At 64.5% G+C, this 20569-nt stretch overlaps 6 protein-coding genes across 6 annotated transcripts; 2 read left to right on the plus strand and 4 right to left on the minus strand.

Moving 5' to 3' along the window:
- Window positions 1-307: 307 nt before the first annotated feature.
- PFL1_06196 (uncharacterized protein) lies at window positions 308-3867 on the minus strand (the record flags this gene model as incomplete). Its single annotated transcript, XM_007883735.1, has 2 exons — window positions 308-3052; window positions 3157-3867. The coding sequence occupies 2 exons, from the start codon at window positions 3865-3867 to the stop codon at window positions 308-310; spliced, it is 3456 nt and encodes a 1151-aa protein (XP_007881926.1).
- A 598-nt stretch (window positions 3868-4465) lies between these two features.
- Window positions 4466-6509, minus strand: PFL1_06197 (uncharacterized protein; the record flags this gene model as incomplete). Its single annotated transcript, XM_007883736.1, has 3 exons — window positions 4466-5839; window positions 5931-6081; window positions 6181-6509. 3 exons carry the CDS (start codon window positions 6507-6509, stop codon window positions 4466-4468), a joined length of 1854 nt encoding a protein of 617 aa, XP_007881927.1.
- A 1657-nt stretch (window positions 6510-8166) lies between these two features.
- Window positions 8167-9410, plus strand: PFL1_06198 (uncharacterized protein; the record flags this gene model as incomplete). The annotated part of the gene is made up of 2 exons (XM_007883737.1): window positions 8167-8314; window positions 8452-9410. 2 exons carry the CDS (start codon window positions 8167-8169, stop codon window positions 9408-9410), a joined length of 1107 nt encoding a protein of 368 aa, XP_007881928.1.
- Window positions 9411-9662: 252 nt separating this feature from the next.
- Window positions 9663-13111, minus strand: PFL1_06199 (uncharacterized protein; the record flags this gene model as incomplete). The annotated part of the gene is made up of 2 exons (XM_007883738.1): window positions 9663-9986; window positions 10136-13111. 2 exons carry the CDS (start codon window positions 13109-13111, stop codon window positions 9663-9665), a joined length of 3300 nt encoding a protein of 1099 aa, XP_007881929.1.
- Window positions 13112-13867: 756 nt separating this feature from the next.
- On the plus strand, window positions 13868-15139 carry PFL1_06200 (uncharacterized protein; the record flags this gene model as incomplete). Its single annotated transcript, XM_007883739.1, has 6 exons — window positions 13868-13958; window positions 14058-14131; window positions 14244-14303; window positions 14483-14836; window positions 14920-14978; window positions 15091-15139. 6 exons carry the CDS (start codon window positions 13868-13870, stop codon window positions 15137-15139), a joined length of 687 nt encoding a protein of 228 aa, XP_007881930.1.
- Window positions 15140-19622: 4483 nt separating this feature from the next.
- Window positions 19623-20504, minus strand: PFL1_06201 (uncharacterized protein; the record flags this gene model as incomplete). The annotated part of the gene is made up of 1 exon (XM_007883740.1): window positions 19623-20504. The coding sequence occupies one exon, from the start codon at window positions 20502-20504 to the stop codon at window positions 19623-19625; it is 882 nt and encodes a 293-aa protein (XP_007881931.1).
- Window positions 20505-20569: the final 65 nt, after the last annotated feature.

Consider the following 20569-nt stretch of genomic DNA (forward strand, 5'->3'; position numbering starts at 1 on the left):
CTCGAATCCTCCACGTCGGCCCAGCCCTGCGGGCCGCATGGCCGCTCTGATCCTGATTTCCCCTTCCGCGCTCAGTGATTCCGCGAGTCCGGCACAAGCCGCCAAACCATGTATCCGCGCCGTGCTCCTCATCGTCGTCTCTCGCGCGTCCCGTTCCTCGCGCCCCGCGCCCCATTTCCGCAAGTGTTTCGATTTCCGATTTTAGCGCCACGTCTCCCCCTCCCGACGAGGCTGTAATGCATCGCGACCCCAATCTCGCCGCTCCCGTCTGCGCGTCCTGCTGGCCATCTCTCGGCGAAGGCGACGGCTAGTAAGCGGGTCGGTAGGCGGGGTAACCCTGAGCTTGGCCGTGGGCTCCACCCTGCGGTCCCTGCGGCTGCGCGCCGTAAGCCTGGTTCTGTCCATGTTGGAGCGGGGAAACGGGTGGGCCGCCTGCGTAACCCTGCTGGTGCTGCTGCTGCTGGGGCTGCGAGTAGTGCAGTTGTTGTTGTTGTTGTTGCTGCTGAGGAGGAGGAGGAGGTGGGGCGGCATAACCGGAATAGGCAGAGTAGCCACCCTGCTGCTGCTGCTGTTGCGGTTGTTGCGATGGCGGAGGTTGATGGTGGTAGTACGAAGGTTGCGGGTTGGCTTGGGAAGGAGGGTGGAAAGAGGGTGCAACGTAGGAATGTCCCCCGCCCGTCGCGGGAGGAGGGACAGAGGTGTAGGATGGGTAGCCGTACCCCCGTCCCTGTCCCTGCGAAGGAGGGGGAGGGGGACGAGGAAGGTTGTACTGGCCCGATCCAGACAGAGGCGGCGGCGAAAAGGAAGAAGTGTACCGTGCCGGTGGTGGAGGTACGCCCCCTATCGTCGTCGTCGTCGTCGAGGAAGGTAGGGGAGGAGGAGGGTAGGCCCCGCCGCCGCCTCCACCAGCACTTTGGCTGTACGGCTTCGTCGGAGACGAAGCGTGCATCGACGGTGGTGGCAGCGGCTGGTTGGTGTATCCCTGCTGCTGCTGCTGCGGCGGCGGCTGCAACGGCGGTGGAGATGTGTACCGATCGTAGCTCAACGATGACGACGGGGCGTTGTAGCTTCCCTGTCGCTGTGGCTGTCCCTGTCCCTGCATCGGAGGAAGGGGCGGCGGCGCGGGTCCAGGTCCAGGGTAGGATGCCGACGTCGACCTCGAGGGCGGTTGCTGCTGCTGCTGCGGGTGCTGAGGCTGGTTGAGCGTCATACCGCCAAACGAGCCCTGCAGAGCATCCAGGCCGCTTGCGTAGCCTCCGCCAAGGGGAGACGTGGGCGAGGCGATGCCCGGCCGTGCCTGGCCCGGCAGGGGCGGCGGTGGCGGCGGAGACGCGACACCGCGGCCCGTGTCCTGGTACCCGCTCAGCTTGTCGTCCCACTCAAGCTCGCCCGAGAGCTTCTCCCTCTCGGCCTTGCGCCCCTTTACGTAGGTTTCGACGTTCCTCCTCAGGCCGTCGACAATCTCGAGCAGGTCAGTGTAGAACTGCACGCCCCTCGCCACCGCCGCGCGCACCTCGGCGTGTCCCTCTTTGGCCCTTCTCAACCTGCCGACCAGCCCGTCGCGTGCCCGCTGCTTCTCCTCCCACACCTTCCTCGCCCTCCTTGCGGCAGGCAAGGACTCGAGGTCCTTGTATGCCTGCGTCACCTCGCCCAGCACCACCTGTTGGTGGTGCGCGCTCACCGCGAGCCGGTTCTGGTGCGCTTTAAACTTCTCCAGCTCCTGCGCAAAGATGGCCGGCTCGACGTTCTGCGCGCGCCGATTGAGGACGAGCACGTGGGAGATGTCGTCCGTCTGGATCTTTTCCTTGAGGTCCGCCAGCACCTCGCCCCGGTCCTTTTTCATCTTGTGTAGCTTGAGTAGCCCTTCGTCGATCTGCGCAAGCTTGGTCTGCACCTGCCGCACCTCGGCCTCGTCGGCGCGATCCTCTTCCTCGCCCAGATCCAGGAGGCTGGCCGCGCCGCCCGGGGCCGATCCCCTATGCTGCGACGAGCCCGAAGATCCGCTCAGCGCGGCTGCAAAGGCTGACTCGAGCGTGTCGCGGCCGGCCACCAGCAGCGAGACGTCGTCGCGGATCGACTCCCAGAGCTCCTGGATGCGTCGGTCGTTGGCTGTGGCCTGCTGCAGCGCCTCGCGGTTCTCCTTGAGGCCCGCCCGCATATCCTTGGTGTGCAGACCGGCGGGGTCCTGCGTCCAGCGGTGGCCGTACTTGACGCGCAGCTTTTCGCATTCGCGGTTCTCGTCGTCCAGCGCCGCCGTGGCCGTCTCGATCGAAGAAGAGGCCTGGCCGCGCAGCCTCGCGATCCGATCCAGCCCAGAGGCGACGCCGTCGGTGCCCGTGCCCAGGCCGTCAGCGCCATGCCCTCCACCCCCCTGCGCCTCCTCTTCGGACCAACGCATCACCTCGGCGCCCGGGTCGGCAAGCGCATCTAGCGAGGCATCTGCAGCGCCAGCACCGGCCCCCTTGCCGATGCCACGGTACTGCTTCAGGCTGGCGGGCAGGCCCATGTACTCGAGCGCTGCCTGCAGCTCCCCATTGGCCAGATCGTGTCGCTCGCTCTCTGCCCGGGCAATCTTGGCCTTCTCCTCCGAGTACATGCTGGCGCTCTCGTGCACAGCCAGCGGGATGAGGCGCTGGAAGAGATCGGGCTCCAAGATGCGCTGCACCTCGGGGGCCTTGAAGATCTCCTGGATCGAGATGGGTGTGGCGGCGACCAGCTTATCGACAGCCGGCAGCGTCGACTCCGAGGGGAGGATGTCGTGGTAGATGAGGTCGTTGTTCTTGACGGCCTGGGCTTTGCGCTCGGTGCAGACGGCCAGGTGGGTGGTGAGGAGGGCCGACATGGCCGACACGGCGTCGCTGGGGAGCGACGGCCGAGAAGCCGAGATGCTGCCGGGCGCCGTGACGTTGAAAGCGTTCGAGAGCTTCTGCGCCTCCTTGGCTTGCGTTTCGGCCACCGTCAGACGGACGAGGGAGGCGCCGTGGTTGCCCGACGCGTCGTCGGCGAGCGCTCGGTAATACTGGGTCATCGATGAGAAGTACTTGGCCTTGACCTGAAGGGAGAATGGCGCCGAGCGGATGTTCGCAGGACCCAGCTTCGGGTCAGCCGGGACGTCGCTGGGCATCAGGCAGGGACCGGGGTGAGCGAGCGACTTACCTGGATGAGATGGGACCACGACCGTTCAAAGTAGCCCTTGGTGACAAACTCCTTTGCATCCTCGACGAGCTGGTTGTAGGCTGAGGCGGTATGACTGGCGAGCTTGGCGACGAGGCCGTGGCTCTTCTTTTCCTCGATCGACTTTTCTAGAAACACCTCCGAGGCCTGGGCCAGCATGAGGCCGACGAGGGCCTTGACGACGTCTTTGCTCATGTCGGTGCTGGGTGCGTGCAGGAAGTTCTCGTTGATGTAGGTGAGCATGCCGGCAGCCTGACGGAGGGCGGAGTAGGCGCGCTTGAGGCCCTCGGGATTGCCGGCTAGGCGGGGCTGGGATGAGGCGAGCGACGAGAGGGTGGCTGCGATGTTGAAGATGATGCTGGCCTTTTCGTAGGCGAGGCTGGACTGGGAGATGGTCTTGTGGGTGAAGGCGTCGTTCCAGGGAAAGGGCACGCGCAGCTCTGGGAAGCGGGCCTCGAGCATCTCGAGCATGTGGAACCACTTGTAGAGGAGGTCGCGGGCGGTCGAGTCGCTGCCCGCGCCGCGGACGGCATCCTGCCTGGCCCGGTTGAGCTGGGCGGTCTGCTCTGCATAGGCCGACGGTTCCTCGCCGTATGTGTTTGTGATGATTGTCCGGACTGCGCTGCCGAGATCGACCTCCTCGGTCGTCTTTAGCGGCAGGCTGACGAGGGGCGCCTGGCTGCTGTCCGACATGGCCAAAGCAGGCGACGGCTGGCCGGATGGATGGATGGAACAGATGTCGCAGCAGGGCGGGGGCAGGGACGAGGGTGTGTTGCAGGCGGGGACGGCAGGAAGGCAGGACGGCAGGACGGCAGGGAATGAAGCTAGCGTGGATGGGAGGGGATGGTGGCGAGAGGCGGGTGTGAGCCAGGAGATAGCATCGCGACGCTGGCTGCGTGGCCAGGCCAGGCCAGGTCAGGCCAGGCCAGTAGGCCAGCCCAGCCCAAAGGCCAGCGCGGGGGCCAAACCCCCGACGATGCCTCGCTTGGAAAGCCAAGTGGAGCAGAGGCTGTGTGGGTGCACGCGCCCGCTGACGTCCGGTTTGCATGCCCTCTGCGTGGCCCGTGCGCAGCCATCTCGTCGTCGTCGTGGTCCTCGACGCCGCTCTCACCGAGGTCCCCACGTAACTAACTAGTAGCTTGCTCTCGCACGCGCAACACTAGTCTACTTGCGACGGCGGCAGTTCCAATCGAGGCACCTAATCGCTCGGACCGATACTCAAACAAAAGAGGGGCGTACTTTCAGTCGGATTGCACGCATCGGCGCCGCACTCGGACGACGAGGTAGTCTATCACTGCGGCACTGTCCAGAAGCTCAGCCCGCTGCCGACGGCGAGACCGACGCAGAGCCAGAACGAGAGCAGCGCGGCGGCCAGCGGCGCCTCGCTCGACCCCTTTGAGTTGCGCAGGCTGCTCCGCGACGGGCCCGAAATCATGATGCACGTGCTCACGAAGCCGTTCGTCAGCCCGAACAGGAGCATCGCGATGAAAAAGGGCGCATCGCTCGACTGCATCAGCGACTGCAGCGGGCCTAGCGGCGGTGCAGCGTCACCGCCGCCGCCACGGCCGCCCTCGTCGCTCGAGATGGGGCCCGTGCGCCTCGAGCCCGAGACGACGTGGCAGGCCAGAAAGACGGGCACGAAAACCACCCTTGCCAGCGACGCACCCACCAGCGCCCGGGTCTTGCGCAGCAGCGTCTGTGGTGCCACGCTCGGCAGCGTCCTCCCGGCGAGGTCCGAGAGGTTGTAGAGGAAAAAGTGGAACGGCACAAAGATCTGCGGCGACGTCAGATCCAGTGCGACGTGGCGGTGAGGTCGGCCGCCTCCGCCCTCGATCGACGTGGGAGAGTAGACGCTCTGGACTGCCGAGGTAAGGGCGGGAAAGAGCGAGAGGGTGACGGTGAAGATGAAGGCAACCGCGAAGCAGTCCCACGCTGCCTTGGACTGGACGGCAGCGAGGCGCAGCAGCGAGCTGCGCGTCTCGGCAGAAAGGCGGTGGAAGCCCGGGAAGCTCTTGAGCATCGAGGCGTAGTGCGGGTGCGAGACAGAGCGCTCCGAGTGAAAGCTCTGCGTCATGCCATGCTCGGCGAGGTCGGCCGAGTCCAGCGCGTCGGAAGGCGGGTCGGTGTCGACCCTTTGGATGCTGGCCACCTCCTTGGCCATGACCTGGGCGTACAGCTCGGAACGCCCGAGCCAGACAAAGGCGGCCACCACGACGGCCATGAAGGCAAGCGACATTGTGAAGAAGACGGTGGCGGCACGGGCGATCTCGTTGGCCTCTTGCTCGGCAGGATTGAGTGGGCCAATGGGGGAATCGAGGAGCGGTGGCGATAGGCTGCGGTCTTCGGCCGACGACTGGGACCAGGCCGATACGATGCCGACGAGGCTGATGCCAAGTCCAACGAGGCCCTGACCGGTGAGCATGATGCCCATGAAGCGGCCCCCCGCGCCGAAGGCGGTGCTGAGAGCAACGACGGCGTTTTGCATGTAGGCGGTGGCAGCCGACAACAGGCTGCCGAGGGCGATGACGAGGTAGAAATAGGCGGTCGGGTTGGTGTGCACGGTCGCCGCGTCCGAGTAGAGGTTGACCATGGTGGAGATGATGAAGCAGACGAGGGCGAGCATGATGGCGAGCGATGAGGCGATGATCCTCCTCCGGGGACTCGACTGGCTCAAGATGTTGGGACCAGGCACTAGCTTCAGCGGAAGCGAGAGGAGTGAGACAGCAATGGGGCGGCGGCGGCCAATAGAGACTCACGCGTTCGAAACCACCAGTCGCGGTGGCGTGGAGACCAAAGAGGATGCTGACGACGTTGTAGGACACGACGATCCAGCTGCTGAAGGTGGTGGCGTACTGTGTACTCGCGAACGACGAGCGGAAGTACTCGGCGGGAGTGATGATTGCGTTGCTGAGCGCCAAGGGACCGCGAGGCAGACAGGAGGCGGAGAAAAGGTGAGCGAGGCGTGAGGAGCTGCGAGGAGCGGAAAGAGTGGGGCGATGTGCTCACAAGGGGAGGAGCATGCCACCGCCGAGCAGGCCGAAGACGGCAAAGACGGCGGCCTTTTGGCGCGGGCGCATGCGATGCCAGGCGAGGGAGCCGTGTACGCCATTCTTGATGAGCGGCTGTGGCGAGGGTGAGTCCCCGTGCCGGTCGAGGTGGTATGGCGCTAGCGCATCGTCGTCCTCGCTGTCGCCGTCGCCGTCGCCCCGGCTGTCTGTATAGGGGCGGCGAAAGGCTTGACCGCTGCCGGTGTGGCGAGCATCTGGGCAATCGAAGTCGTGCGATTCTGTGGTTGCCAAAGGGGCGTATCCTTGCGCCGAGGCCGACTTTGCCATGTCGTGCGGGCTGTGTCGGCGAGGTGACGGCGTGCAGATGGGAGCTGCTAGGTGGTCTGACACGGATGTATGGCCGAGGGCAGGGTGTGTCGGATACCGCCGTGACGAAGTGACGACGATGCGGAAGAGCCGATTTGGACGAGACCAGATCCACAGAAAGGCAGGCAGAGTACGAGTAGTGGGTGGGTGGTTGGACGGTCATGGTGCAGAGCATCGCGTAACCCGTCGGACCAAGCCGAGAAAGCCTCCTGGCTGGCGTCTCTCTGCCTCAGGGGCCCCGGCCAACAACGTACCCAGCCCGAAAAATGGCCTGGCGCCAGGCCAGGGTCCTCGCCGAACAAGACGCCGCCTGCAGATGCACGCTTCGTCCCGGCCATCGGGCACCATCCATCGGCCGCACCGGCTGCGAGGGTTCAGAGTCGAGTCTACCTCGAGCTCGGGCCTCGACAAGCTCAGGCGCCAACGTAGATTCGAAGGGCACTGTGGCTACCGACGAGGCCCCGCCCTCTTGCAGTACATGGCATGGCATGGCTCGGCCTCGGCCCGTCCGAAAGATGGCCAGCTGCTGGGTGGCCTGGCAGCATACATGCACTCGGTGAGGTCGGGCTTCGAGCGAGTAGAGTAGTGTATCCATATGTGCTAGTGAGATGGGGGCAGCCTGCCTGCCTGCCGGTCTTTCCGGATTTTCCGCCTTCCAGAGTCGAGAGCGAGAAGCAGCAAGCCTGGCAAGCAAGGCGTGGTGGGCGTAACTGGACCAGCGGGCGCAGAGTAGTTGGACCCGTCTGCTGCTGGCTTTTGCCTGGCCAGGTTGAAAGCGGCCAGGCGGACACTTGGGGCAAGGCAACCAAGCAAGGGCAAAGGCTGGGCAGAGGCCGGAAGGCAGCCGCCCCGCCCTGCGCATGCGCCCTCGGCCCCTCCTGCTGCCTGCTGCCTGCTGCCTGCTGCCTGCTGCCTGCTGCCTGGCAACCCGGCAGTTTGGCCGTGCAACCCGCCTGTCCGGGTCAGTCCCTCTTACTACTGCTTCGGCTTGGCTCGCTCAGGCTGCGGTCGGCGCTCCCTCCTCTCTCTCTCTCTCTCTCTCTCTGTGTGTGTCTCTCTGTCTCGCTGTCACCTCTCTCTCACTTTCTCCGCCCCATCCTCTTCCTCTGTCCACCACCCCACAGGTCGCCACCACCACCGTCAACGGCATCCTGACACTCTGATCCCCCTCCTCGGCCTACTCCACCGCCACTACTACTGTGCCTCCATCACGTCCTGGATATCGCCCTTGCCAGCCAGCCAGCCAAGTCGGCCACTAGCCGCCCTCGCACTCGCAATCGCACCCGCACCCATCTGCACATATTGCCATGCTCGGCCGTGGCTAGGCGGCCCATCCTTCCTCGCCCTCCGGCCCGTTCCCTGGCCTCTCGTTATTCCCGCTTCTTTTGCCCTTCCGCCACCCTCTTTAGTCCAGCCCGCCACCGTCACTCGACCCGCTGCATATCTTCACGTCTCCCGGATCTACTAATCGACTCCCTCCTGCCCACTTATGATCAGACTGCTCGTCCATATACCAACCCGCACGTCCCACGCCGTCACTGTCCCAGCACCCTCCCTTCCCTAGTCGACCCACACTGGCGCCCCCTTACCCCGTCTTGCCCCTCACACGCGACCTACAATGAGCCTGCCTACCAGTCCAGACACACCCGTCCTGCCGCAGCGCCCCGCGGGAAAGGCCTATTTCCCCTGCGAGTACAAGGACGAGATTGACCAGATGCACAATCTCGCAGACTCCCTGTTCGAGCACTACTCGGACACCATTATCGGTGAGCAGACGCCGTTCCACTCAGGCCACTGCGCGCACCTGCACTCGGCGAACATCCTTCTCGTAGAAGGAACAAGAACAGATGCTGAATGCTGTCGCGATCTACGCGCCCCTTTTGTCCCGCACCCTCCCTTGCAGACAAAGGCATCACCGATGGCGTCCAGGAGTACTACGTGCCTCGCAAGCCCGAGGAACCTCTGACGCAGCTGCCCTTCATGGCCGGGCGTGGCCACGTCCCAGACCTCACGCCGCTCGAGGTCTTCACCGGCATCCGCATCACCAGCTATCGCATGATGTGGGACGTGCGCATCCAGGCCGCAGTGACGGTGCGCATCTTCTCGCAGCACGACTTCACCTTCTACCTCGTCTGGCGCGGCATCGGCCCCATCTATAGCCCGCGCGACGTCGTCGGCAGGCAGGGCTTGCGCGCCTACGACGCCGCGGGCCGCCTCCAGACGACGCCAGACTTTGACACGCAGAGGATCACGGTCTGCTACACTTCGGTCCCGAGCCTGCCCGGCATACCGGACCAGGCCGAGGGCTGTGTCCGGGCCAAGATCCTCGAGGGCGGCTACATCATCGAGGCCAACCCGACCCTGGGAGGCTGCGACGTTACCTACTTTGCCAAGGTCGACCTGGCCCTCACCATCCCCTCGTGGATCTCGACACACCTCGTCGGCGAGACGCGGCGGTGCGTCGGTCGGCTCCGCGACGCGCTCAAGACGTTTGGCGTACCGCCCATCCTCATGGACCGTCAGCAGTGCGTGGCCCTTCAGTTTCTCGAACACCACCCCGAGTCGCGCAGGGTCACGGTGCTCGTCACCATCATACATCCAGGCACCTTCTACCTCTACCTCGACTATGGCAAGATGTACACCCAGGGCATCGTCGCCACCAACATCGAGGGCGAGGCGGCGGCCTGCATCCGGCTGCGCGAAGAGGTGGCGACGCGCGAAGACGAGGGCGTCCTGGGCGAGGGCAGGAGGAGGCTGGCTGTCGACGTCTTGCACGAGGGCATCGGCGGCGACGTCCGAATCACACTCGACGCGACCGACAAGAAGGAACCCGAGTCCGGGACAGGCCCCGGGTGGTGGTGAGCCAAGCCGCGGCCGAGCGGAGCAGCTCCGGGGGCGAGCCAGCCGGACGAGGCCGCCGTGCCGCCCGCCACAAAAAGTCGTTTCAGAGAAGCCGCGACCGACACGATGTAGAACGCCACGCACGGGCCGCAGGGGAATGATCAATATCGTGTTGCATCGAAGCCGAACGAGCGGCGGCTGAAACAGGGGTGCGGTTGTTGCCTGGATCTCTAGCCACGTCGGCGCGCGCGAGAAGAGTATGGCCGCCAGGGTCTACTTCTTGCCCATCTTCTTGGCTCTGCGCTTGCGGCCGATCGAAGAGCCATAGAGGCTTCCGAACTTTTTGGAGCCGTCGGCACCCGCGGCGGACTCCTTGTGCCTGTCGATCTTCTGCGACGCCTTGTGCTGCGCCCTGCGTTCCGACGTGCTGGCGGTCTTGTCGCCCCTCTTGTCTGACCGGCCCTTTTTGTTGTCGAACGACGATGAGGCAGAGGAAGAAGGACGAGAAGAGGTCCTGCCGCCGCTGCGGCTGCTGCTGCTCTTGTCGGCTGCGGCGACGTTGTTGGCGCTTGTGTTGGGCTGAGCGCGGTCCGGGTCCTATTGTCGAAGCAGAGATCGAACGACGGGGAGGAGAGGAGAGGAGAGGAGAGGAAAGGAGAGGAGGGTCAGTGGTCGGATCTACATGGCACGCCTCGGAAGGAGCAAAGAAGGGGGACGTTCGAAGGGGTCCGCGCGCAGGAACTCACCGAAGACGACGCCGCCTTGCGCTTGTTTCCCTCGCGCACCTTGTCCGTCATTTCCTTCCTCTTCCTCGTGACGGTGGCATTCTCGATGCTGAACTCGAGCACCAGCAGGCCACCCCTCTCGCTCTTGTCCGGCTTCTGGCCGGCCTTGAGCTCGTCGACCTTCCTCTGCATCCTCTTGATCCTCGCCTCCATCTCGTCGATCTCCTCCTTGACTTCCGAAGACAGCGTACCTCCTCCTCCGCCGCCGGCGGACGACTTGGCCTTGATCTGACGGCGGAACGTCTCGATCCTCGTCTCAATGTCGTGCTGCCACCACTCGGTAAAGAGCGTCGAGACGGCCGGGTTGCCGTTGGCCCAGCGCACCACCTTGAGCGCCTCCTGGAACGTGCGCATCTCGAGGAAGCCGTAGCCCCGCGACCGACCCTGCCCCGTCAGCGGGTCGATGCGGTCCGCCTGCCGCACCACCTTGGCCTGCAGCACCGCCGTCGGCCGCTCGCCCTTTTTCTTGGCCGCGAACCCGCCGTCCTCGGCGAGCGTCGCCGAAATCGTGCGGTCGGCGCGCTCGTACTCGTCGAGGTCGACGCGCTCCTCGGCCTTGACCTCGTCCTTGAACGAGCGCAACGCGTGCAGCGCCAGCTTCTTGAGCATCTTGTCCGACACGAACAGCGGCAGCTGGCGCACCGCCAGCCGCGTCTTGCTGATAAAGAGCGCAGGGTTGCTGCCCAGCTGGCTGCGGCGGATCGTAAACGACTGCAGCCGCTTCTCGCACTCGCCCGCCGACAGCGTGCGCGCGATGGCACTCTCTGGGAAGGGAACACCCTCGCGCAGCAGCCACGTGTTGCGCTTGTCCTCCTTCTCGCGCTGCTTGCGGCCCGACGTTTCGAGCTTCGACGCCTCGGTGCGCGCCACGGCCGGGATCACGTTGAGCACGCGGCCGTGCAGGTTGAGGCTGGCCGTCAGCGGGGCCGAGGGGTCGGCAGTGAGGACCGAGGGAAGGGCGAACGGGTTCTTGCCGGCGCTGGCCGCCGTCGATGCCGAGCCCGACGTGCCGGCCTCCTTCTCGATGATGCGTGCCTGGGCCAGAGCAGCATCCGCCGACGACGCCTGCCAAAAGCAGACGAAGCCGGTTCCTTTGCTCCGGTTGGTGGCCTTGTCCATGGTGATCTTGGCGTACCGCAGCGGTCCAAAGTGGCGGAACACGCTCTTGAGCTCCTCCTCGGTCGCCTGGAACGGCAGGTTGCGCACGAACAGCGTCGTGCCCTCCTCGGGCTGCGGAAGTGCCGGCTTAGCCTCCTCGTCCGACGACACCTCGGCGTTCTCATCGTCGTCATCGTCGCCCTCCTCGTCGTCGTCTTCACCCTCATCCTCGTCGTCATCCTCGTCATCCTCGCTCTCGGCCTCCTCGGCGTCGCTCTGCTCGGCCTTGGCCTCCCAGTCCTTTTTGCTGAGCGCCCAGTCGACAGCGACAACCCGTTCCGGCTGGGCGGCGGCGCGGACCGCGTCGAGCACCTTCTTGGCGGCGTCACGACCCTTCTTGCCCTTGGCGGCCTTGTAGGCGGCGTGCTCGGCCGCGCCGTGTCGGATCGGCTTGCCGTTGACAGCCTTGAGCGCCTTGGCGGCATCGTTGCGCGACACGTGCCAGACGAAGGCGAACCCACGGCCGCGCTCGCCCTTGGCGGCAGCGGATGACGACTGCTCCACCTCGTTCAGTTCCGCGTCCTCATCTTCTTCCTTGTCCTCCTCGGCCTTATCCTCGTCATTGTCCGCCTCGTCCGAGTCCGTTCCGTCCTCGTCGTCATCAGAGCCCGAAGTGACGCCCGAACCCTTGTCGCTGTCGCTGTCGCTTTCGTTGTCGTCGCTGCTGCTCTTGTCCTGTCCCGCCTCGTCGTCCTGTTCCTCAGCGTCTCCCTCCTCCTCCTTTGCGCTGTTGCTGCTGTTCTTTGGAAGGGCCTTGGGTATCTGGATCTGAAAGATGGGGCCGTGCGGCAGGAAGACGGCGCGAAGGTCGGCCTCGGTGACGTCGAAGGGTAGGTTGCGGATGATGAGCCGGCTCGACTTGTCGACCTCGGACGTAATGACGGGCATGCTCCCCTTGCCGCTGAACTTTTCAATGTCCTGGCGCATCTTTTCGCGCTTGGCCAGCGTCTCGGGCCGCATGTGGGCGGCGAGCTTGGTGGCGCCGTCTGCGCGCTTCTTGAGGATGGCGCTGATCTGGACGCCCTTGAAGGTGTGGGCGTGGAGCTTCTCGACGGCCGTCATGGCGTGGTTGGGCGTGCGGAAGATGACGTGGGCGACGTCGTCGGGGCGCGACGAGCCCGGATGCGGGTATACGACGTTTTCGACGTCGCCGATCTTGCGCGCCCGCTTGTAAATCTGCTTGGAGTCTGCCTTGGCCGTGCAGGCGGCTAGGCCGGACAGAATGACGGTGCGGACGGCGTCGGCGTCCTTTTCGAACGTAGGACGCGGTCGTGCCGCGGACTGCTGGCCTGCTGGCTTGTCGTAGCGGGGCTTTTTGGCGGCCGATGCGGTGTCGGCAGCGGCATCGCCACCCTGAGTGGCCTGAGCGGCGAGGAGCGCGCGTGCCGCCTTCCTCTCCTTCATGGGTGCCTTTTCGTCCGCGATGGAGATCTGCATCTTGCGCTTGCCGTCGAGCGACTTTCCCTGGAGCTGCTGAAGGGCGGTCTTTGCGTCCTCGGCCATGGCAAAGGTGACGTAGCCGACGCCCTTTGATGACTTTGTGGTTGGATCGGTGACGACGAAGGCGCGCTTGAGGGGGCCGATATCGCTGAAGAGGGTCTCGAGGTCGGTTGAGGTGGCAGTGTAGGGCAGGCGAGACACGAAGAGGGTGGCGTTGCGGCTGTCGGACGTCGACGAGGAGGCGGCACCGGCTGCAGCCGCCGTCGGAGCGGCATCGTTAGCGGCAGCTGCGCCTGCGGCCTCGGCCTCGGCCTGCTCAAAGTATCGTTTGGGCGGCATATCTCCTGGCGTCTCTCCAGATATGGGGATGTCGAGAATCGTGGGGACCAAGAGGTGACGGGGACGCGATGGTGGTGAAGCAGCAAGGCCAGTGCCGGGCCTGGAAGAAAAACGCAGCCAGGCGGCCACGCAAAGGGCCGAAAAGGGTGCAGCGCAGCCACTTCCAAAAATTTCAAGGCCGGCCGGCCTCAAGTGAGGGGGGGGGCGCCTTGCTGCAAGCCCGCCCGGCTGGCTCCCTTCTTCTCTCGCCCGACAAGTGGCGTCGAAGTCAGCCCGTGTCCCGAGGTCAAGTGGGCAACAGCTCGCGTGAGGTGCCCCTCTTGGCCAACCAACACCGCCGAGGGCTGCCAGCCAAAGGCCGACCTGCCCTCCACCTCGAGGGCGGCCAGAAAGGGCCTCTGGTTGGCAGGCAGCGCCCTGGCCCTCTCCATGCTGGCAGAGGAGCGAGCGGGCAGCTCGAGGCAAAAAGTCACAACGGCGGCCGCCGGCTCTGCTCGCACAGGACAGGCTAAAGCAAGCAAGCAAGCAAGCAAGCAAGCAGCGAAGCCGTTTGCCGTAAGCCTCAAACCTTCTCGCAGCCCCCCCTCCCACGACTTCGGCCCCCATCCTCCTTCCGTGGCTTCACCTCTCTCGACCACTACTCTATCGTCTGCCTCGCTCAACGTACCGCGACTCTCAGCACGCCCAGCACGCCCAGCACGCCCAGCACGCCCAACCGCCACCTACCACTGCTACGCCACCCTTCCACCGGCCAAGATGAGCGACGCCAGGCTCAGGCGTGTCACCAAGGAGATCAATGATTGCAAGAACGACAAGTCGTCCGGGGTCGACGTCGTCATGGTTGATGGTGAGCACCTGCTTCTCGGTCCCTTGCCGGCGTTCGCGTGTGTAGCCCGCTCTGACAGCTTCCCGTGCCCCTCTGCTCCTGCCTCTCGCCATCCCCCAGAGTCGCCCTACCACCTGATCGGAACCTTTCCTGGCCCCGAGAACTCACCCTACGATGGAGGCATGTTTGATGTGGTGAGCACTTGACCAGGCTGCTGCCGTCATGCCGCGATCGGCATCCCGTCACTGACCATTGCACCTCTTGCTCCTGATGCCATCAACTCTGTCGCGCCGACCGCCCTCGCAGGACATCCACATCTCAGAAGGATACCCTTTCCAGCCGCCAAAGATGAAGTTCATTACAAAGGTGCGCATGCTGTCAGGCAAACGATGATGATGATGATGCTGCTGCTGCTGCTGCTGCTGCTGCCGCCGCCGCCGCCGCCTTCGCCGCCGCTGCTGCTAGTCGATCCGCCGCTGCTGCTGCCGCTCCCATCGGCTGCTGACAGAAACGCCCCTTCCCGGTACATGCATCGAAACCGGCAGGTCTACCACCCCAACATCTCTTCCGCCTCCGGCGCCATCTGTCTCGACATCCTCAAAGACCAGTGGTCTCCCGTCCTGACCCTCAAATCCACGCTCATGTCGCTGCGATCGCTGCTCTGCTCGCCCGAACCGTCGGATCCCCAAGACGCCGAGGTGGCCAAACACTACATGAGCGACAAGGCCGACTTTGAAAAGACGGCCAGGTACTGGACCGAGATCTACGCCAACGGCAGCGAGAGCGCACGACCACCAGAGACGACATCGGCGGGGCCCAAGGCGGCGAGCGCCAAACAAGAGGACCCGGCCCTCGTCGCCGGTTTGAAGCTCGAACACGTCGCCCAGTTTGTCAACATGGTAAGCGAACGGTCTCCGCGCCGCCTGTTAATCCCGTGCGCGAAGAGCCAACACACCATGTCCTCTCCACCTATCCTATACAGGGTTTTGAGCGAGGTCAGGTCATCGAGGTCCTCAAGAAGCTGAACTACCGTGGTGCCAAGTGAGTCGGAAGCTGGCCTCTTCTTCTCCGCACGTCGACTCTCTCGTGCTGGCCTCGTGTCCACTGACACGGGCTCTCTTCCTCCGAACACGGCTTGTTCCCATCGCTGCAGCGTCCGCAACGTCACCGACGACACGGTGCTCAACGAGCTCCTCAAGTGACGGCGCACAAGCAGCGTACTAGAGGCGCAGCATGGATCATCGTATGCATTTCGAGAGGCACCCTTTGGCATACGGCGCATCGTATTGAACAGCAGGACACGTCCGTCAACGGCCCCTGCCAGATCTGTCCGATCATGTGACAAAGCGAAGAAGAGGCGTGTGTGTGTCGCGCAGATGCAGCATCGATCCACCCGGCTCCGTCGGCAAACTCCGGTTGAGAACAAGGTCGGGCAATGCAGGCACGCCTTTCGGCCCCGATCCGGTGCCGAAGCCCGGGCCTGCCCACCAAGTCTACGATTGCGCACGTTGGCGCAGCCTACGCCGCCCAAGTGCGGCTGCGTCCGGGCGTATGCGCTGCGCCGTGCCTGAGACTGGGCCGCTCGTCGTTTTGGGGTGCTCGTCGACAAGGTTCACCGCCCACCGAAACGCGGCCGCTCCGAAACGGGCAGGCTAGGCTAGGCCGGGCCAAAACAGGGCGCAGGCTAGACTTTGCGACCGACCGGGGCGTTTTGACCGGGTGATGGAATGAAGCTACGAAGGGGTGAACCCGACCTACATGGCTCGGGCGTTGGACGTTGACCCTCCGTTTTAGCGGGGCGCGCCCGGAGGCCCCTGGGCCGCTCATCGGCGGGGCTGTTGCGGAAACCAACCTGCGCAGACGGCGCCACGAGGTGCTCTGCTGAACGTCCCGCCCCCGCCTCTTCTCAAGGCGGTCGCAAGCGCAGCCAGCCATATTCTGCAAAGCTTCGTTTCAACCAGCGAGGAGCGGCGCTGGATTGACCCAGCCAATGTGCTCGATTGCCATCTTCGTGGCTGGATATAAAGACCGGGCAGGACCCGGCGCGCCACAGGTGTATCGCCGTGCTCTCCGCCTCTCTGAACTCGTCCCTGCGTCAGTCTTCTGCCCACACAGGGTCATCCCGTTCATGACGGCCGCCCCATAGCCGCCGAGCCCCCACCCGACATGATCCCATCAATTTCCTGCTTCCGAGACTCTTCCATCCAGGGCGTAGGCCATCGGAACCGCCGCCATCAGGGTCATGAAGCGGCAGCGAAGGACTACGCAGCGTCGACTCCCGGAGCAAAGGTGGCATCGAGCTTGCAGTCTCCTATGAGCTCTGAGCTATATGCTACGACGGCTCTCGTAAGGCCACGGCGCAGATCGGCCACCCGGTCGAGCGCTGCTACCACGAAGTCAGGCGCCCCAACAGCGACGCCGCCCCCGCCTTTGACGCAGTTCTTCTGGGTCAGCGAGCTATCGTTGCCACTGCTGTCTCTCGAGGAAGATGTAGAGCCACCTCAAGACGAGCTGGACGACACGGAGCCTCCCCGCACCTTCTTCGCCTTCTACGCTCCCGGCGATGAAGCGCGTCTTCGTCCTCTACGCGTGCCGACGCCGACTTCTTCATCCTCGGATCTGCGGTCTCTCGCACACTTCCAGGTCGAAGGCAAGGCCACGAGCCTACGCAGCTTGTCGACTCTCGTGAGCTCCGCAGGAGCGTCTCAGGAAAGCCTTGCCCTCCACGATCGACGGGACGGCAGCCTAAGTTCAGAAGCTGGTCATCCGCCCTCCAGCCTGGGCCCCTCGAATATTGACGCGTGGCTCGAGAAGCCTGCTGCCACAAACCCAGGCCGGCGCGGCAAGGTGGACAAGCCGCCGAGCGAGGCAAAAACAGAGAGGGCTAGTGTGAGTGATGACGACCTTTCGCGACGTCGGTGTCTTTTCGTGCTAACGACGGTCGACTTTTCTTCCTCATACCTGCAGCGTGCGTTGAACCCTCTCAGTGCATCGGCCAGTCACGACTCAAATAAGCCGACTCTCTGGGCAACCCCGTTGAACGTGCAACACGGATCCTCTTCAACCACGGACGCACAGCGGGAACTGGACAAAGGCCTCGACTCAAACAGCGCCTCAGGCCAGTCCACGCTGGCAGACCACCCGTACGCGAGCTGGAGGGTGTCTGATCTGCCTTGCCAGGCCTCGGATCGCGATGGAGCGGTCGAGTCGTCGAGCTTCAATTACGAGGCTCTTGAGACTTTTCATCCGGTCCCGCTCCCCGCGGCGCCCGTCCACGCTCATTATTCCAACGGCGTTGAGACTTCGTCCAGCCATTGCGCCGGTGAGGATCGGCCCAGTCGGGACGAATCCTTCTGGGATTTTCGCACATCTATCGCATCCGTCAGACGTCGCTCGGTGCGAGCCTCGAACAGCCTCGTGAGCGACTCTCGCACGCTCGCGGCGAGGAGCAGGGCCACGAGCGTCGAGACGATGGGCAGCCGCCTTTCCCTGACCGCGTTTCCACCCGTACCTCCGAGGCTGCTACCGGCGGCAGCATCGAGCTACATGACGATCAACACGACGCCCCACGGCGTTCGGCGAAGGTCTGACGTGAAGGCTTCGGCTGTCAGGCCTGGAGCGCAAGATCACCGAGCCAGCGCCGAATGTTGTGACGTCGAGCCCAGCAGCTTGGCGTCCACTCGCTCCTGGGACTCGTCTCTTCAGCTGGAGGACATGTCCACTCGCGATACGACGCTGGCTTCCGTCGACTCTGTGACGAGCCTTGCCCGCTCCCGTTGTGCTGCGCACGATGCCAGCGAACAGCTGCTTGGACGGGAGCGGTCCTCGCCTTTCGAGGCGTACAAAACCAGCGCCGCAGCGACCGACGCATTCTCGCATTTGGTCTCGGCGGTCCGTGCCGCCCATGGGCGCGACCATGACGCCAAAGCTGCGCTATCTGCAGCCCCGTTGGCGGCGAGGGGCCCCGGCGCCGCCGAACATCAGCCCTCAACCCTGCTACCGCTCAAGGCCCCTGAGCTGCTAGGTGACGCCGTGCCGCAACACGGTCATGCTCCTACTGGACGAGCAACGAAGTCCTCTGATCAAGCGATCTTAGCCAACCCTCTCCGCCTGCCCAACTCGATCCCGACTTCTCTTTCTCGCAGGCCCGACACATCAGTCGTTTTCCCAAAAGCCGCATACCTTGTAGGGAAGACGAGCGGACCCCCTCACGCCTCCTTCCGCAACCACCAAGACCCGCAGCCGCTCGGTATGGGCGAAGACGGCTCCGTGCATACCGTAGCCGGAAGCAAGCTCGGGGCCCCAGGCTTCGAATCCAAGCTCAAGCGCATTGTCGGAGCGGGCACGCCTGCACGAGTTCGGGCCGAGGACCTGCAAGAGGGCGCGGAACGAGCACGTCTCGCAATCGACCGCCCCTTTGACGAGGGGCTGGAGCGCAGTCCATTGCCTCGTCCCGCTCCTCCGCCTGTACCCCCTCGCCGCCGAGCGCTACCAAGCCCCCATGCCCGCCCTGGCGTCTGGCCTACAGAAGTCGCAGCAGGAGAGCAGCAGGGTCGGTCTGCGGCTGCAAGGAGCCAACATACGAAACACGGCCACACCCGCACCATGCCGACGTCAAGAACCACTCCTCTGGCCATCGAGGCGACTGCCAAGCCGAACTCGGCTCACCTGCAAGAACGACGAGCCAGTCGCTTCATCGGCGACGCGCGCCTGTCTGCCATCGGCGTAGACAGGTACGAGGAACTCCGCAGCCCGCTTTTCGACTGGGCCTCGTGGACGCATAACCTCGCCGAACCTCCTCACTCTATGGACGTCGTCGACGATCGAGGCCTTCCCCTCTCTCCCACTGGACGGCAGCAGGAGGACGTCGGCCGAACCGGCGCTCTGGCAAGCTCATCGCAGGAGCAGCAAGTCGCAAGCACCGCGACGACCAACGATGAACCAGCGCATCCTTCTCCTCCCAGACCTGGGTCAGAGAGTGGCGTCACTGACGGCGACCACCAGGAAGGCATCGCAGCATGTCGAACCTCCAGCATCCCCTTCCCGCGTACCGAGCCAGCGACCCTTCCCTCGATCCTGACAGCGTCTTCGTCCGCCCGTCCGCCCGAACAAGCGGCGATCCGAGAGCAAGTCATCGCCACTGCCAGACCCATGTCGGCAGAGCAAGATGAGGGGGAGGACGACGAGATCGCGTCGTCGTTGCTCCTCGATCTCGACTGGTCGATCGCTTGCATCTCTGCCCTTGTCGCATAGGCCCATCGGTGGTCTCGTGCCGGTCGTTTCGATGGCACTCGATTGAGCCGGTGCCCTGGCCTTCCCGTTCCCCAAGCATGTGCTGTAACCTCCTCCGTGACCATCTCTGAAAGGCGAGCATTGGTTACGACAGCTTCGCCGCCTTGAGTCCTCGTCGTCCGCGCCGGCCACAGCGAGGGGGCAGCTGCTGCACAGACCTGGACCGTGCACAAACTGACCCGAGAGGGCATTTGGAGGGGATTCGGGTGTTTTCATTCATACAGAGGGTGTTTGGGATCAGGTTGGGACGGGGGGAAAGGGCAACGGCCAAGAAGCTACAGTAGTCGGTGCGCGAGTGTGTCGATGTCGCGGCGCGGAAGGAGACAGGCCGAAGCGCCAAGGTCAGGGGACAACAGTGGTGGGGCGACCTGACGACGCAGGCGCAGCGGTGCTTTACGACTGTTGCGCCTGTGCCTGCTGCTGCGGCTGCGGCTGTTGTTGTTGCGCCTGTTGCTGCTGCTGCTGCTGTTGCTGCTGCTGATGTTGAGCATGCGCCTGCGCCTGGGCGTGCGCCTGGGCGGCCAGGTGAGCCTGGCTTGGCGGCTTCTCCTCGAGCAACTCGTACATGAGGACAAAGTTCTTGGACACCTTTTCCCAGCTCCCCGGGTCAAAGAAGACGTAGGTGCCGCGCTCGTAGTTCATCGTCTTGTGCGTCGGCTCCGTGTTCTGCTCCTTTGTCAGCCACAGGTGCAGCTCCTTGTGGTACCGCCAGTTGCGACTGTAGAGCTCCTGCGCCGCCACCTCCTGCAGCACGTCGCGCGGCGTCGAGTAGAAGATAAAGAAGAGCGTCTCGTCGCTAAAGGACGCAATCTTGCTCTGCGCCGGCGGCGGCGGCTGCACATTGTAGCAGCTTGGCAGCGAAAAGTCGGGCTCCACCTGCATCGACGCCAGCATGTTGTTGTCCGACCACGGCGTGATAAACGACGAGTAGAGCGAGTCGGAGGCGTTGAGGTTGAGGCCGAGCGTCTGCAGGTCGCTGCCCATCGTCAGCATGCTAAAGTCTGGGTCCTGCATCTTGATGATGCTCAGCAGGCCCATCAGGCCAAAGCGGTCTGCCGGCGACATCAGCACCTGCTGCACCGGCGTCTGCGCCATGGCCCCGTGCGGCGCGCCTCCGAGGCCGGGTGGGTTGCTGCCGCCGTGCGCCTGTGGTGTTGCGCTGGCGCCAGAGCCCTGCTCGCCGTTGGAGCCGGCGGCGCCGTCTCTTGCAGAGGCGCTGTCCGACGTGGAACCGCCCGCGTTGGCACTGCCCGCCGACGTCCTCGAACCAGGCATCGGTGACCGCCCAGACGTGGGCGACGAGCTGCCCTGGATGCCATTGGCGTGGTTCGAGGATGGTG

The sequence above is a fragment of the Pseudozyma flocculosa genome (genome assembly GCF_000417875.1).
Source record: "Pseudozyma flocculosa PF-1 unplaced genomic scaffold scaffold00024, whole genome shotgun sequence".
Lineage (NCBI taxonomy): Eukaryota > Fungi > Basidiomycota > Ustilaginomycetes > Ustilaginales > Ustilaginaceae > Pseudozyma > Pseudozyma flocculosa.